Here is a 15,860-nt window from a genome sequence, read left to right on the forward strand (position 1 = left end):
CCGTTGTTGTCAGGTTAGTTGTTGGCGGTAAGCAAGATGCCACATCCAACAAAGAATATGAAGTCATATTTACATCTGCATTGGCACAGTCGTATGCGATCAATCCATGAGATGTTGAGCCTAGTACACTGCATCCCACGAATAACATTGCAGCAATCAACAGTTGCATGAGCGTTAACCGGTTAACTGTATCTGATTTCCATCTTATTTTCCTTCTAGATTCGCCTTTTTGAGAGTAATCCGATTGTACCAAAACTTTTGAAGTTTCCGCTGTTAATACAGTTGTAGTACAAGGATTGATTCGTCGTTTCTTTTTCTTCGGCTCAAATTTCTCACAATTCACACTGCTGTTTCTTTCAATAACTTGATGGAGTGCGGTAAATGAGGTGTTCATTTTGTTTACTTCTTTAGACGTTATGTCTTTCAGAGCGGCATCCTTGCGTATATTCAATACTGCTAGCTTATGTGCTGCTCGTTTAAAGGTCCCTTTGGGTGTTTTAACGAACGCTGTACGTACTTGGCCGTCTTTTCCTTTTATAACTCCAGTTACTCGTCCTCTCAACCATAGGCCCCAACGTATAGTACTGTCTGTTATCAATACTATGTCGTCTATTTCAATGGGCTGAACTTTATGCGTCCATTTTTGTCGCGATATTAATGTTGGTATATATTGTTTCTTGAATCGATCCCAAAACTGTTGACTGTAGTGGTTCACTAGTTCCCATTGAACTCGAGTGAGGTTGTTGCTGTCCAAATTTTGAGGTGGAACGTATTCACCTGCCCGTCCAATTAGGAAATGGAACGGTGTTAGAGCCTCTTCCACATCATTATTGCACGGTATGTGTGTTAGTGGGCGACAGTTTAAGATAAACTCTACTTGTATTAGAGCTGCTCGTAACGTTTCAGGATAAGGTGTCCGACTACAACCTATCATATAATATAAATTGTCTTTAATAGTTCTGATGAGTCGCTCCCAAACTCCTCCAAAGTGCGGTGATGCTGGTGGGTTAAAGGTCCATTCTATCTTCAGTTTTACAGCTTCAGATTTCGACATCCTTTCGTCGATTTCGTGGATTAGTTTGTTTAGTTGTTTTTCAGCTCCAACAAAATTTGTGCCATTATCGCTGTATACATGTTTGATCTTTCCACGGCGGTTTTGAAAGTTTTTAAAACACATTAGGAAGTGATCTGTATCTAACTTCTCAGCCATTTCAATATGCACGGCTCTCGTAGTCATGCATGTAAAGAGCACGCCCCATCTTTTCTCTATTGATCGTCTTACCAATACTTCAAAAGGACCGAAGTAGTCCACTCCAGTATTCGTGAATGGATGAGCATACAAATCTACTCTAGCTGCCGGTAATGGTGCCATTTGAGGTGGCAAAGGTTTAGCTTTCATTATAATGCATTTAGAGCAGTCCGTTTTTATTTTGTTGAGAACTGTACGCATGTGTGGTATATAATACCGTAATTGTAATGCTCCAAGTACTACGTTATCCGAACGATGAAAGTATTTTTGATGATATTCAGCAACGATCAAACGTGTTCCATGGTCTTCAGCAGGTAAAATCACAGGATGTATTGTATTCATTTGCAATTTAGTTGCATTTTCGAGACGACCTCCAACTCTCATTACGTTATATTCATCTAGTATTGGAGTAACCGCTGATAACTGTTTATTTCTAATATCAACATAACCGTTTAATTCAATGTCATGAATTTCCTTAGCGAAATGTGTCATTTGTATTTTACGAAACACAACTCTTTCTGCAATTTTTCGATCCTCATATGTTATATTGCGATTAAAATTAGATTGTATATTCAATCGTTGGTTTTTCTTGTATTGCAGCCAATCAACATATTTTTTCACAACACATACATGGTGTATCAACACATTCCAACTGGAGTATCGTTTGATTCCGATGAATATAGAACTTGTTTGGTGCAATCCCACTACTTGTCTCAACTCTTCCGTTGACTCCTTAATCTTCCTGTTAGGATATTCGATCACTGGCTTCTTAAGGAATTGAGGTCCTTTTGTCCATATAGATTGCCCTTTGAAATCTTTTGTAGCTTCGTCGGCGGGATTTAATTCAGACGGTATATAACGCCATTGCTGTATATTGGTTGTATCTAAAACCTCAGCAACTCGATGAGTGACGAATATTTTATATCTTCTATTCTTCGGTTGTAACCATGACAAAACATTTTCCGAGTCTGTCCAGTAGGTAATACTATCTATTTTAATTCGTTGCTCGTTCTGAATGGTATTTGTCAATCTGGTTCCTAGTAAGGCTGCTTGTAGTTCCATTTTTGGAATAGACAACTGATGAATAGGTCCGACTTTTGCCTTTGCTGCCAATAATCGTATATAAACCGAGCCGTTTGCAATACAACGTAAGTATATAACTGCAGCGTATGCTCGTTCAGATGCATCTACGAATGTATGTAGCTCCAATTTTCCTGCTCCATCCGGTATTATACACCTGGGTATTTTTACGTTAGAGGCTTGTTGAATTTTCGCAAGCCAATTTTGCCACTGTTTGCTCAAATGTTTGGGTACTTCATCATCCCAGTCTAACTCGTCTTTGTGCAGCTCTTGAAGCAAAATCTTTCCCATTATCGTATAATTTGATATCAATCCTAATGGATCATACAAACTCATAACAAATGCTAACACCTCTCTTTTCGTGGGTAATCGTAGCGTTTGTCTTACTTCATTGCTCAGCTTCTTCAACGATAATCGATACCCGATCAAATCCAGTTTCGTGTTCCAATAGACACCAAGAACTTTTTCAGCACATGAATCCTTATCCTCTATTACCTTAATGTCGGTAGATTGGATCCGATCGCTGGATAAATTGTTCAGTAATTCCTTACTGTTCGATATAAAGTTTCGAATGAAGAATCCGCCATGTTGGTGTATATCGATGACGTCTTTGGTAATAGCGGTTGCCTCTCGAATGTTTGTAAAACTATCCAGATAGTCATCCACATAGTTGTCGCGACTGCCAGGATGATCGTCCATTACGATCAACTGGTGGTTGTTGGGCACTGACGTTGAACTTTTCTATAACTCTTTAATTGATGCCCAACGTAAATAGGATTCCAAGAAAACTTTTCTTTTTTTACTCTTTTAGTAGAGAGAGAAAGAGAGAGAGAACGTGTCCGAAACGCTCCGCTCGTTATGTTTGCTACTGCCACTAGTAATCCGATGCGAGACACAGCGAGACACAGGTTGTTGATGCTAGGTGTCGATACCGCTGCTGTTGTCGTTGACACTAGAGATCGATATGAGGCACAGTCGGATTGTTAGCCGCTCAGCTTTTAATGCTCGCCTCGAAATCCGTTCTTGCTGTCGTGGGGAAATCTCAACAAGCCACTTCCACTTTTTTCGATGCCAAGCAAGCGCGCGTACCCGCTCCTCTGCCAGAGAGAGCGTACCCGAAACGATCCGCTTGTGATGGTAACTGCTGCCACTAAAAGTAGACCGTTGCTACTGTTTGCCACTGCTTCAATTATCGCCTTGGTAATTGCTGCTTCCACTGCTGCTGCTTGCCGATGTTATCCGTTCCGCGTCCGTTGTAAGAATAATCGCAGCGCCGAAATGCGCGCGCTTTTATAGCATGGCTTACCCGCGTTCCTTCTTCTGATTGGTCTGTTGTTCTCATGGCATGTTACTCATATATCTTCTGCTTATTATTATTCTTTTATTTTATTTATTCAACCGCCAAATGACCTCTGAGGAATAAAGTGATACATTTTAAATCATCATTCTCTATACTCTACAATTCATCTTACCCCTACTCTCATATTTGTTATAAAATGAAATATTATTATAGACTTCAATTCAATGAAAATTATTTCTTGGTGAAGGAAAATGCAACTATAACATGTTGGAATTTCACGTACATTTTGAGTTTCCCAACTTATTTTATGTCATACGATTGAACCCATATTTTAATTGAATCACATTCATAGATACTTGTAAGAGAGAACTTTCTTCCAGAAGTAGCATAAGTTTATTTTGAAAAATATGTATTCATTTAAAGATTCTGGGTATTTTATTTTATTTTATAAACATATCTTGTTCAATACATTTCAGATCAGCTGCTAATAACTATTATACGATACCATATCTTTGAATTTGTTCGGCATTTTTCTATTACGTTGCGGTCGGAATGCTGCAGGGGTTTCGCTCTCTACTAGTCCTTTGTCTCCTTTTTCATAGCTTGGATTATCTGGAGGGATGAAATGTGTAAGTTGGATCCATAAAAATAACAGTATAATAGTCATACCTATTTTTGAATTTTGATGCATATCTGCGTCGGTATCTTGTTGATTAGTACTAATGTCTTCATTATCATGAAGATTTCGAAAACCAGCAAAATCGTTTTTCTCTCGTTCGTCATACTCATCAATTGCTCTTTTCGCGTCTCCTATGTTCCTTGCATATTGGACTCCTCGTCTGCTTCTGACGATTATCTTAGCTCCCTCTCGTGCAATTATCGTAAACTTCTCCGAGCCAAACGTAGGATCTGACTTATTATGTTTGACTTGGGATAAAACTACTTTATCACCAACAGAGAGATCGGAATCTTTGGCTTTCCTTCGAAGATCTGCATTTTTCTTACTTTCCAGTTTTGAAAACGCGTCTTTTTCTCTGACATCATCACGATCCAAATGTTGGGAAGCATTATCTGCCCAAAGATTAGGGAATGTTCCTCTGAATTTCCAGCCAACTAGTAATTCAAATGGCGTTACACCCAATCGAGTTAGTGGTCGCACCTTATTGTGCATGTGCAAATATTTCTTCAGAGCCAATCTCCAATTCGTACCGTCCAATTTAGAGGCTGCAAGTGTTCGCTTTATTCCTTCATTTTGTCTCTCAACGGCTCCATTAGACTGAGGGCTCAGAGGTATGGATTTGCGAATTTTAATACCTTTATTCTCCCAGGTTCTCACGAATTTATTACTTTGGAATGGAGGACCGTTGTCACTTTGTATTACTAAAGGATAACCCCACTCGGTAAAGATTTTATGTAAAGCTTCAATTGTTGAATCTGCATCCATGTGCTTCATTTCTATGATATGTAAATAACGTGAATAAGTATCCACAACCACGAGGAATTCACCAAATCCAAACTCTTTATCAGTAAAAAAATCAATCTGCAGTATCTCCCATGGGCCATGAGGTAATTCTCTGTTTGTAAGAGGAATAGGAGGGTTCTTTTTTGAAAGCAAAAGGCATGTTTCACACTGCTTAATGAATGATTCTACATCCGAGCCCATTCCTGGCCACCAGAAATGTTCACGTAGAATTCTTTTGGTAGAACCTATGCCCATGTGACCCTGGTGTGCTGATTTAATGGCTTTCGATCTCAATGCATTAGGGAGTATAATTTTACCATTTTTGAAGACTGAGTTTCCGAAAATGCTAAGCTCTTTAACTTGAGATTCGTATCTTCGTAGACCATTCTCCCAGTTACCTGTTTCGATTGATGTTCTCACTTTCTTTAACTCGATGTCTGTTTCCGAGTGTTTTTCAATATCACTCCAGGATATTTCAATGGCACCAGCGTCAATAAAATAGAGCAAATGATTATCGTTAGCTTCCTCATCAAATGACTTGTCTGGTTGTGTCTGTTCGACTAATCTGGACAGAGGATCAGCAACATTCAATTCACCAGGAATTCTTTCAACCCTGAAGTTATAAGGTTGTAGTCGCAATGCCCATGATTCTGCTCTTGTTACTGCCCTTCTGCCAATTCTATGTAACCCTCCGAATATAAATTGATTTGATTCCGCATCCGTTCTTATTGTAAAATATATACCCGTTAGGTACAAGGTAAATCTTTCAACAGCCCACACCATTGCTAATGCTTCTTTTTGGGTCTGAGGATATTTCTGTTCCGTGATAGATAGCGCTTTAGAAGCACAGGCGATCACCCTAGGCTTATACTTGGTGTCATATTGTACCAAAACGGCTCCCAATCCAAAGGGAGAAGCATCCACATACAATTCCGTCTGGTCTTCTCTGTTGAAATATCCAAGAGTCGTGATTGTTTTCAACGCCGAATTCTTTAGAAACTCGAATTCGTCTTCTAATTCAGGATTCCAGTAAAATTTTTCAGCTTTCGCTAATGATCGAAGTGTAATCGTTTTGTCTGCTCTGTGAGGAATGAATTTTTCGACAAAGTTCACCAAACCAAGAAAACTTTTCACTTCTGCTACGGATTCTGGATGTCTAAAGTTCTTTAGTGCTGCAATTTTCTCATCCTCGATTTTCCACCCGTCAGCAGATACTACGAATCCAAGAAAGTTTACTGACTGCTTTTGGAATGCGCATTTTTCGTGGTTTATTTTGACATTATGGTTTTGCAAGCTTTTCAACACCTGTTCTAAATTTTCATTGTGTTCTTCTTTTGTTCTGCCAAATATCATTATGTCGTCCAAATAATTAACCTGTCCCTTACATCCAGCTAGAACTACCGTTTGTAGAGCCTCCTGGAATATATCTGGCGCATTTGTTAGTCCAAAAGGAAGCCGGCAATAACGGTAGAGTCCATCACCCGCGAAAAAATTAGTTAGATGACGTGAGCTTGGGTCCAACTCGATATGGAAAAATGCGTTAGTCATATCAACAGTAGAGAACCATTTTGCACCATGAAGTTCCATCAGAATTGACTCGAGTGTGGGCATTTTGAACGGTGTTCGATAGATACATCGATTTGGACCTCGTAGGTCGATGACGAGTCGAATGTCGTTCTTTCCTTTGGGTACAACCAATAGTGAGGAGCAGAACGAACGATCCATGTCGGTATTGACTTCTTCAATGATACCGCTTAATAATAGATAATCAAGCTTTTGCTTAGTGAGTTCCTTATACGCTGCTGGTATGTTGGTGTACACATTTCGAGCCGGAGGCATATTTGCGTTGTATTTCAATGACACCGGTGGTATGTTAAATTTTGGAAACTCTTCAAAATTTGTAACCGCTCGAACGTAGCATGTATTAGACCGGGGAAATGGCGAATTTCGCTGTTGAATTGGTACCTCTAACCCAATATCAAGCACCGAGTACCTAATCGCCGTATTGAATCCCAAAAGTGCTCTAAATTCTTCTACAACATAAAATTTTTCAATCATTACTGGTCTATCATGCGATATGAACAATTCGGCATAAAAATTGGCAATTACTTTCATCTGTTCTTTCACGCCGTAAGCTCTCAAGGGTTTGTCAGAGAACGAGTGCACTCGAAGAATTTGAGATGCCGCATTTTTATCTGCCAAAATCTTATCAAACGATGCTTTAGTTATAGTGTTGACTTGAGCACCTGAGTCTATCAAAAAGATAATCCTTATTCCAGCAACTTCTGCCCCAATCAATGCCCCGTTTTCTGTAGACATTTTGTAATTACTCGAAAAGTGCGCTGGAGATTGGACTTGATTTATTTCCCGTTTTTCTGATTTTATGATCTGCGGTTGTTGAATCATACTCTATAAAATAACATACACATATATTAGTAATAAGCATTATTATTCAAATTATTCATATTTATTTATATTTTCAAACAGCTTCAAAATTAAATTAGAATTTCGTACAAAATTCAAGTATTGGATCGGAAAATTATTCAATATCTTCAACTTCCCGTACCTTTGTGTTCAATTCTGTTTCGGACTTCTCACACTCGATAGCTGCCACCTTTCTGTCTACTGGGGGCTCTTGATCAGCTTGTCGTTTCAAGAACCGCCGTTGATCTTGCAGAGTGTTTGATGGACAAACGCGCGCAATATGGCCCATCTGGCTACAAACACGACACTCTCGGTCGATGGCGAAACAATTCGATGCTCGGTGATATACGCTTCCACATCTCCAGCAATTGGAAGAAAAATCGCGACGCTGGTTTCCTCTGAACGATCCTCTTCCTCCTCTTCCACGGTTCGGTCGTGCAAATCCTCTGCCTCTTCCATGGTATGTTCCTCGATGGTTTGAAAATTCGTTTGATCCATTGGATACAGCCGCTACCAATGGTTCTCCTCGTCCATGAATCCTTTGGAATTCCTCTTCGTTACTTTTTTCGATTTCTCGATCTCGTACCAAATCTATCAGATCCTTTATCGTACCTTGCTTCACCCAATTCCGGTGAGCTAAAACTCTTATTCTTCCGTCACTGGCACCTTTTGTAACAACTCTGACTACGGCCTCCATTTCCTCGTCCGGCCCATAGTTGCACAATTTTGCCGCAGAAGCCACACGTTGAACAAACGTGATACTGTTTTCCGAGCTGCCTTGACTCATCATCATCAGTCTTCCACGCTGTGACAACATGTACGTTCTGGATCCGTAGTACTCATCCAATCGGGCCAATGCATTTGCGAATGGAGCAGTTTTTTCATCGGGCATTCCTGGAGCGGACGATGTTGTATGAAATATTTCACGAAGCTTCGGTCCAGACTTAATCTTAAATATTCCGAATTTCGTCTGTTCGTCAGCAGCGTTAATTAGCTGCAGTGATGAAACGAGTATGTCCTTCCAATACTCGAATGCACGTTTGTCAATTTCTGTCTCGCCATCCGATGGTGAGCATTCCGGTATGTTAAGGGAGCCTAACGTCCAGTTATTGATTGTGGAAAACAAAGAGTCTTCACGGATCGTGTTGGACGAAGCTTGATGGAAATCTTTACCGATGCATGTATCTCTTTCTGCTGTGAGATTTGCTACTTGTTCCTGAAGATCATTGTTCATGTCGAGAGCCTTTCTCAATTCCTTCAATATTCTCTTTTTTGAGGGTTTTCTGTAACAAAACGAGAAAACCAATTGATTAGTTTTGCTTTGTCTTCACATTAGCACTCCGCCTATCTTCTATCGGAGACTAAAATATTCAACGAAATTCGTCTATCTCCACCGAATTTCTATTTTGTTTCTTGAAACTCCGCCTATTTCCATCGGAGCATAAAATATTTGTAGAAACTCGTTTATCTCTACCGAATTTCTACTTTACTTCTTGAAATTCCGCCTATTTCCATCGGAATCCAACACTGAATAAAACAAAAAATAAATTAACTTACTTCACGGGAGCTAAAGGTCCATCCAATTTTGCGCCATTGTCGCGACTGCCAGGATGATCGTCCATTACGATCAACTGGTGGTTGTTGGGCACTGACGTTGAACTTTTCTATAACTCTTTAATTGATGCCCAACGTAAATAGGATTCCAAGAAAACTTTTCTTTTTTTACTCTTTTAGTAGAGAGAGAAAGAGAGAGAGAACGTGTCCGAAACGCTCCGCTCGTTATGTTTGCTACTGCCACTAGTAATCCGATGCGAGACACAGCGAGACACAGGTTGTTGATGCTAGGTGTCGATACCGCTGCTGTTGTCGTTGACACTAGAGATCGATATGAGGCACAGTCGGATTGTTAGCCGCTCAGCTTTTAATGCTCGCCTCGAAATCCGTTCTTGCTGTCGTGGGGAAATCTCAACAAGCCACTTCCACTTTTTTCGATGCCAAGCAAGCGCGCGTACCCGCTCCTCTGCCAGAGAGAGCGTACCCGAAACGATCCGCTTGTGATGGTAACTGCTGCCACTAAAAGTAGACCGTTGCTACTGTTTGCCACTGCTTCAATTATCGCCTTGGTAATTGCTGCTTCCACTGCTGCTGCTTGCCGATGTTATCCGTTCCGCGTCCGTTGTAAGAATAATCGCAGCGCCGAAATGCGCGCGCTTTTATAGCATGGCTTACCCGCGTTCCTTCTTCTGATTGGTCTGTTGTTCTCATGGCATGTTACTCATATATCTTCTGCTTATTATTATTCTTTTATTTTATTTATTCAACCGCCAAATGACCTCTGAGGAATAAAGTGATACATTTTAAATCATCATTCTCTATACTCTACAATAGTGTTGTTTTTCAATTGCCAGGGCTGCTTTCGGTTTCGATTCCATAAATGCTGCAGCGTTTTTATTTTTCACTGCTTGCGCGCATGATGGTGAACATGTCGATCCAAAAATCATTACCTCCATAATGTATACATCAGGTTCTCGATTGTTTTCACAATCTCGCCATAAAAATCGTTGAGCATGCTGATCCTCCGGTTTTATTTTGACTTGGTGGAACATCTCTTGAATATCTCCACAAACTGCAATACGTCCCTCTCTGAATCGCAGCAATACTCCAACGAGTGATGTAGTAGCATCAGGTCCAGACAAAAGATTAGAGTTAAACGATACGCCATTTATTTTTGAAGCTGCATCAAATACCAATCTTGGTTTTGGAGGTATTTTATTCTGGTTGTGAACTATAAAATGCGGGAGATAGTATGTTCTCGGAACCGCGTTAATTAGCTCTGAATGTGCTAGTTTTCTAGCATATCCCTTTTTCACATAATCAGCGAAGGTATTGATAGCCCAATCCTTCAATTTTTCATCTTGTTTCAATTTATTCTCCATAATCACCAATCTCCGTAAGGCTGTATGATAGCTGTCCGGAAATTGTACATCTTTGGTTTTCCATAGCAGACCGACCTCGTAACGGTTGTCTTTTAGCTTGATGGTGTTGTCGAGAATCTGTTGTGCTCTTTCTTCCTCTGGTGATCTTGGCAGTTTTTCCACTAATTTCACTCCAAAATCGTCGATTGAGAAGTATCGCTGCATCATTTTGCTCATCTCCTGTTCTTCCTGGATGACCATTGTATAATCTTGACGGTTTATGTTATACTCCTTTCCGTATATCACCCATCCGAGTCGCGTTTTTACTGCCATAGGACCATTTCCTTTTACCGTTTTGATGGCACTCAGTAATTCGCTGTTGTCCAATCCAATTAACAATGTAGGCTGAGCTTCCTTATAATCTTGAAGCGGAATGTCCTTCAAGTAGGGATAATTCTTGGCAATTTGTTCCATGTCAACTGTTTGGATAGGAAGATTTAGATCATGCATAGTCCGGGCCATCACTGGTTTTCCTATGCCCTTTATCCAGAATTTTACCCTCTTGCTTGAGCAGGATTTTAAACAATCCTGTGTCCATTTTAATGTAAGCGGGTCAACTTTTCCTTCCAACTCTAACATGTTAGCCATTCTCTCGTCCAATAGTGTTACTGATGATCCTGTGTCCAGGAAGGCGTAGGTGTCTATCATTCTTTCGCCGTTTTGGACTGTTATAGGAACTATTTGATAGTAAAGGTGTTCCTTGCGTTGTCGATGAATATTCGTGGTTTCTTCGGGACCTCGTCGTACGTCAGCAGCCGTATCCTGATTTCTTTTATACTCCGATCTTTGATGAAGTAAGCGATTGTGCTCCTTGTTGCACCCATCGATTCCACATATTCCTTTCATGCTACAATTTCTCATAATGTGGTCATTGGAGTTTAGGCACTTGAAACAAATTCCTTTTTTAGCCAAAAACTCTCTACGTTCCAATGTTTTCATTTGTTTGAAATTCTTACATTGGAATAGCCTATGACTGGCTGAACAAAGTGCACATTTCATAGTTTGATGAACATTAACTCGAGGTTTCCTTTCCGTAGTCGACACACTGTTATTAGACTTTTGCATCATACGGGCTATTCTTGAATGTGGCAATAACCACTTATTCAAATCGTTGAGTGTTGGGATCGAAGTGTTGCTTTGGATCACTTCAACCCATTTCACTTGTATCGTGTATGGCAGCTTCTCTATGATTTCCTCTATTAAACGATGATCACGTAGATATTCCTTTTGGCCCAGCGCCTCCATATTCACCACCATGTTATCTAGTGCGTCTGATATATCCGGAACTACGGTTCGGCTGTCCTTTTTGATACGTCTCAGGTCGTTCAGAAGTTCTTTATATACAAGATCCTTCCTTCCAAAGCATTCTTCCAGCTTTTCGATTATTTTCGGAACATTCTCTGAGTTAATCATCAATTGTTGGACGGTTTTATACGCGTCCCCTTTCAGAACTTGTTCCAGGCGGTTGAGGTTCTCTAAATTTGAGAAACCTCCCTCTGCCGTTGTATCATGGAATGTTTTCTTAAATTTTGGCCAATCCTTTGATGCGCCAGAAAATCTGGGTAGGGTCGTCAATGATTGCCTCTTTAAATATATAGTCCAGTCACTAGACATACTCACTGTTTGGGTAAATGATCGATCCGTGGGCTGATTTGTTACTTGGCCCGAGGATGACGTTGAGCATTGGCCTTTCATAGTCGCCATTAATTTGTCCATTGCATCCAGTTGTTGTTTTATCTGCTCATCTTTCTTCCGAGCAGATATTTCCAATGATGCTAATCTTTGTTGGATCTGCACGCATTTCGGGCAGATCCATTTTTCTTCCGCCGTCGGCGCGACCGTTAAGTTAACACAACCGATGTGGAACCATCGGTCACAATCGTCGCATTCAACCATATCCTGTTTATGGTCTGGTTCCGAGCACAAACGGCAATTTCCGTTTTGATTTTCCACGAAACGTATCATGGTGTTGCTTTCAAGATACTCAGCCGTTGAAATAATGTATAATTCTCAGGATCCGTTTCCAGTTGTTTGTAATTACACTTTGCTCACTTTTCAAGGCGTTGAGCCTTTTTAAGCTTTCTTAAGCTTGAGAGATTTATTTTCTCGCTTTCAGGTTAGCACACTTTCAGAAAGCTTTTTAAACTTTTAGTCCTGTTGGAATTCTTTATCCAACTTATTCACTTCAAGGTGATTTGCACTTTCACAAGGCCTTTTAAACTTTTAGTCCTGTTGGATTTGTTTATCCAACTTGCTCACTCTTATGGCGTTGAGCACGCGCATAAGCTTCTATTAAGCTTTTAATCCTGTTGGGTTCTCTATCCAACTGGCCCTTTGCTCATTCTTATGGCGATGAGCACGCACTTATGAGTTCGTTGGTAATGAAAGGCTCCTCCTCTCTGGAGCCACCAAATGTAAAAGTTGCCCAATACGCAAACTCGGTTGAGCGAAGGAATCAACCTTTCTGAGTCTGGATTGGCAATTTACAAAGTTGAAGTAGAAGAAAAGCGTCACGAGAAATAACCTATTCCTGGAATAAACTGAATTGTCTGCCTTCGCACTAATTCCCTACGGAACGAGCCACGAACGGAAGCTAATCAGACTTATTCCTTTCAATAAATTGAACTGACTGCCTTCGCACTAATTCCGTACGGAACGAGCAACGAACGGGAGCTGATCAAAATATCGAACATCAACTAAGCGGGAGGATCAACGAGTACAAGATCTTCACGAACTCCGAGCGCAAATTATACAACTATTGCTGCGAACGTTGGAAGACTTGAATCTGAAGAACTCTCGTCAGTCGATTCAATGGAGGTGGTTTCGGACTACTTAATCGTAAGACACGATTCCAAAGACTACTTGCTTTATTCAGAGAAACTTGGGTTTTTATACAATTTTAGTTTATCCTAAATCTACCCTAAATTTAAGTCTAACGTGCGAAAGAAAGAGAAAACTATAAACGTCCTTGCTTCTTTTCATACAAGTCCTTTACCTATCGCTATCTGTATTTCAAAACATACGATATCCATAACTGCATTCTAAGAGCAACGGAGCCTAACGCGATAAGAAATGTGTGCGATTGTTTTCGGTTCCTTTCCTTTCTACTAGGTTTTATTGCACCAGGTTTTATTGCACCCGCTCCCGATAGGATTGTTATTTTAGGATCTTACACACGGTTCGCTCTTATCGTATAGTGTTTTTCTTCTGTCCTTCTTTCGATCGTTTACGATATTGAAATTAAATTGCTAAATTCTTTCGATTTCTTACACCCTCCCTTAGACCCAGATACACTACTTCTGAAGACCATTCAATACTATTGCCATTAAGACTGACTGTCATATTTTGAGGAGGAACAAGCTTTGGAGTTTTCTTGTGGGGAAACAATATGACTTGTGTCTTTGCTGCATTTATGCATATTTTCCAACTATTGAAATATCCAGACAACGCGTCTAATCCTCTTTGAAGTTTAGATCTTAGTTCTGTGATACTTCTGCCCTTGTAAATAATGGCAGTGTCATCTGCAAATAATGACAGTTTCCTATCAGATGGGAGTGCGGGAATATCTGAAGTGTAGATATTGAAAAGAATTGGTCCCAAGATGGATCCTTGAGGAACACCTGCATTCACGATGAATTTCTCTGATGATGTGACATTGAACGCTCTATCAGAAAGATAATTTATGATAATTTTTATCAAGTATGTAGGAAACCCGAAGTTCTGCAGCTTGTAAATAAGACCATTATGCCAAACATTACCAAATGCTTTTTCAACATCAAGAAGTGCCATAGCAGATGATTTTGAAACTGACTTGTTTCGTCTGATTATGTTGTATACTTTACGAAGCTGGTGAATAGAAAAGTGTTCCTTTTGAAATCCAAACTGCTCATCTAAAAATATATTGTGCTCATCTGCAAAAGCAAGAATGCGCATTAATATAACTTTTTCGAATACTTTCGAAAATGCTGGGAGAAACCTAATTGGTCGATAGCTCTTCGAAGAAGAAGGATCTTTTCCGGGTTTTAGTACCGGGATCACTTTTGCCAACTTCCAACTCGAGGGGAAGTAGCCAAGTGATAGACATCTGTTGAAGACAGAAGTCATAATTTCATATAAGTTGTTCTTAAGATGTTTCAACTCAATGTTAAATATACTATCGAGGCCGGGGGCCTTCATATTCTTCAACGAGCGTATAACCGAGATAACCTCTTCAGTCGAGATGATTTCATTCTCTTGAGGTACATAATGGATATTGTCAATAGCCCTTACAGTATCATTCGCCAAAGCTTCAAATGGACTTGTAATGTTCTGGCCAAGATTGAGTGAACCAACGAAATGGTTGCCAATTGCATCAGCCTTTTCGGCAGCTGTTATCAATCGTTCTGAATTGTCAGGTTGAAGAAGAGGAGGAATAGGATTAGACTTGGTCTTGAGAATTTTAGCTAGCCTCCAAAATGGCTTGGAGTTGTTCGGAAGTTTACTAATATCTTTTGCGATTTTTTTGTTACGGATATCAATCATTCTGGCCTGGATAACCTTGGTTAACTGATTATACTGTCGTTTCCACTCTCGAATATCAGTACGTTGGTTCTGCCTTCGATAGAGGTTCCGAAGTCTAATCAAATGTTTAGTAATGGAATCAATTTGAACAGAGTCACTCACCTGAATCGTTTCTGGGATGTGATTTTGGCAAGCCTGAATAACTGCAGTTTGAATAGAGCTGACTGTTGCTTCGATATCTTCGGGAGATTCAAGAGGCTGATCGAGATCAGTATTGTTGTCGATAAGCTGCTGGAATTCCACCCAATTCGCACGATGATAGTCCCGTCTACATTGTGACCTCATGATTACGACATCCACTCCCAATTCAACCATCACTGGGAAGTGATCCGAGCTCAACTCGTCGAGGGCAATAGGATCACCGATGTGGCGATCCATGTTGGAAATGAAGAAATCAATGATGGAATGTACTTCAGAACGAGAAATGCGAGTGGGGGTTGCTGGACTAAGAACCCTGTAGTGCCCACACTATAGATCATCATTTAGAGTCACTCCATTTTGATTCCTCTTTTGGTTTCCCCAGGACTGATGTCGAGTATTAACCCATTAACGACCAAGCTGTAAAAATTATTTTTTGACGAAAGCCATTGGTGTAATTTGGATTATTGATGGTAAAGAAACCCCAATGTTCAAGAATTATTTTTTCCCATTTTCCATTTTCTGGGAAATGACTGTTCCAAAAACCGAACATTGGCCGAATCTGGCACTTTTTTTTTGCAAGCACAAACATACCGCGAACTGAAAATCAGTTCAATTAGCAAATATACGGAATTCACAAATGCATCAATTTTATATTCACGAACGAACAAG

General features: G+C 40.1%; 2 protein-coding genes across 2 annotated transcripts; both read right to left on the bottom strand.

Moving 5' to 3' along the window:
* Positions 1-7,602: 7,602 nt before the first annotated feature.
* On the bottom strand, positions 7,603-9,819 carry LOC129768491 (uncharacterized). Its single transcript, XM_055770180.1, has 2 exons — positions 9,073-9,819; positions 7,603-8,798 (listed from the first exon to the last, which is right to left on the bottom strand). The coding sequence occupies exons 1-2, from the start codon at positions 9,135-9,137 to the stop codon at positions 7,631-7,633; spliced, it is 1,233 nt and encodes a 410-aa protein (XP_055626155.1). The 5' UTR covers positions 9,138-9,819; the 3' UTR covers positions 7,603-7,630.
* Positions 9,820-9,887: 68 nt separating this feature from the next.
* LOC129766097 (uncharacterized) lies at positions 9,888-12,455 on the bottom strand. Its single transcript, XM_055766554.1, has one exon. It carries the CDS (start codon positions 12,453-12,455, stop codon positions 9,888-9,890), a length of 2,568 nt encoding a protein of 855 aa, XP_055622529.1.
* Between the last annotated feature and the right edge of the window lie 3,405 nt (positions 12,456-15,860).

This window comes from Toxorhynchites rutilus, chromosome 2 (genome assembly GCF_029784135.1).
Source record: "Toxorhynchites rutilus septentrionalis strain SRP chromosome 2, ASM2978413v1, whole genome shotgun sequence".
NCBI classification, from domain to species: domain Eukaryota; kingdom Metazoa; phylum Arthropoda; class Insecta; order Diptera; family Culicidae; genus Toxorhynchites; species Toxorhynchites rutilus.

What these genes read in the sequence shown, in the direction of transcription:
- LOC129768491 (XM_055770180.1), bottom strand. Translation starts at nt 9,137, where the DNA reads ATGGACGATCATCCTGGCAGTCGCGACAATGGCGCAAAATTGGATGGA. An exon ending in GGACCTTTAGCTCCCGTGAA is followed by an intron (nt 8,799 to 9,072) that starts GTAAGTTAATTT and finishes GTTTTGTTACAG; the next exon opens with AAAACCCTCAAAAAAGAGAA.
- LOC129766097 (XM_055766554.1), bottom strand. Translation starts at nt 12,455, where the DNA reads ATGATACGTTTCGTGGAAAATCAAAACGGAAATTGCCGTTTGTGCTCG.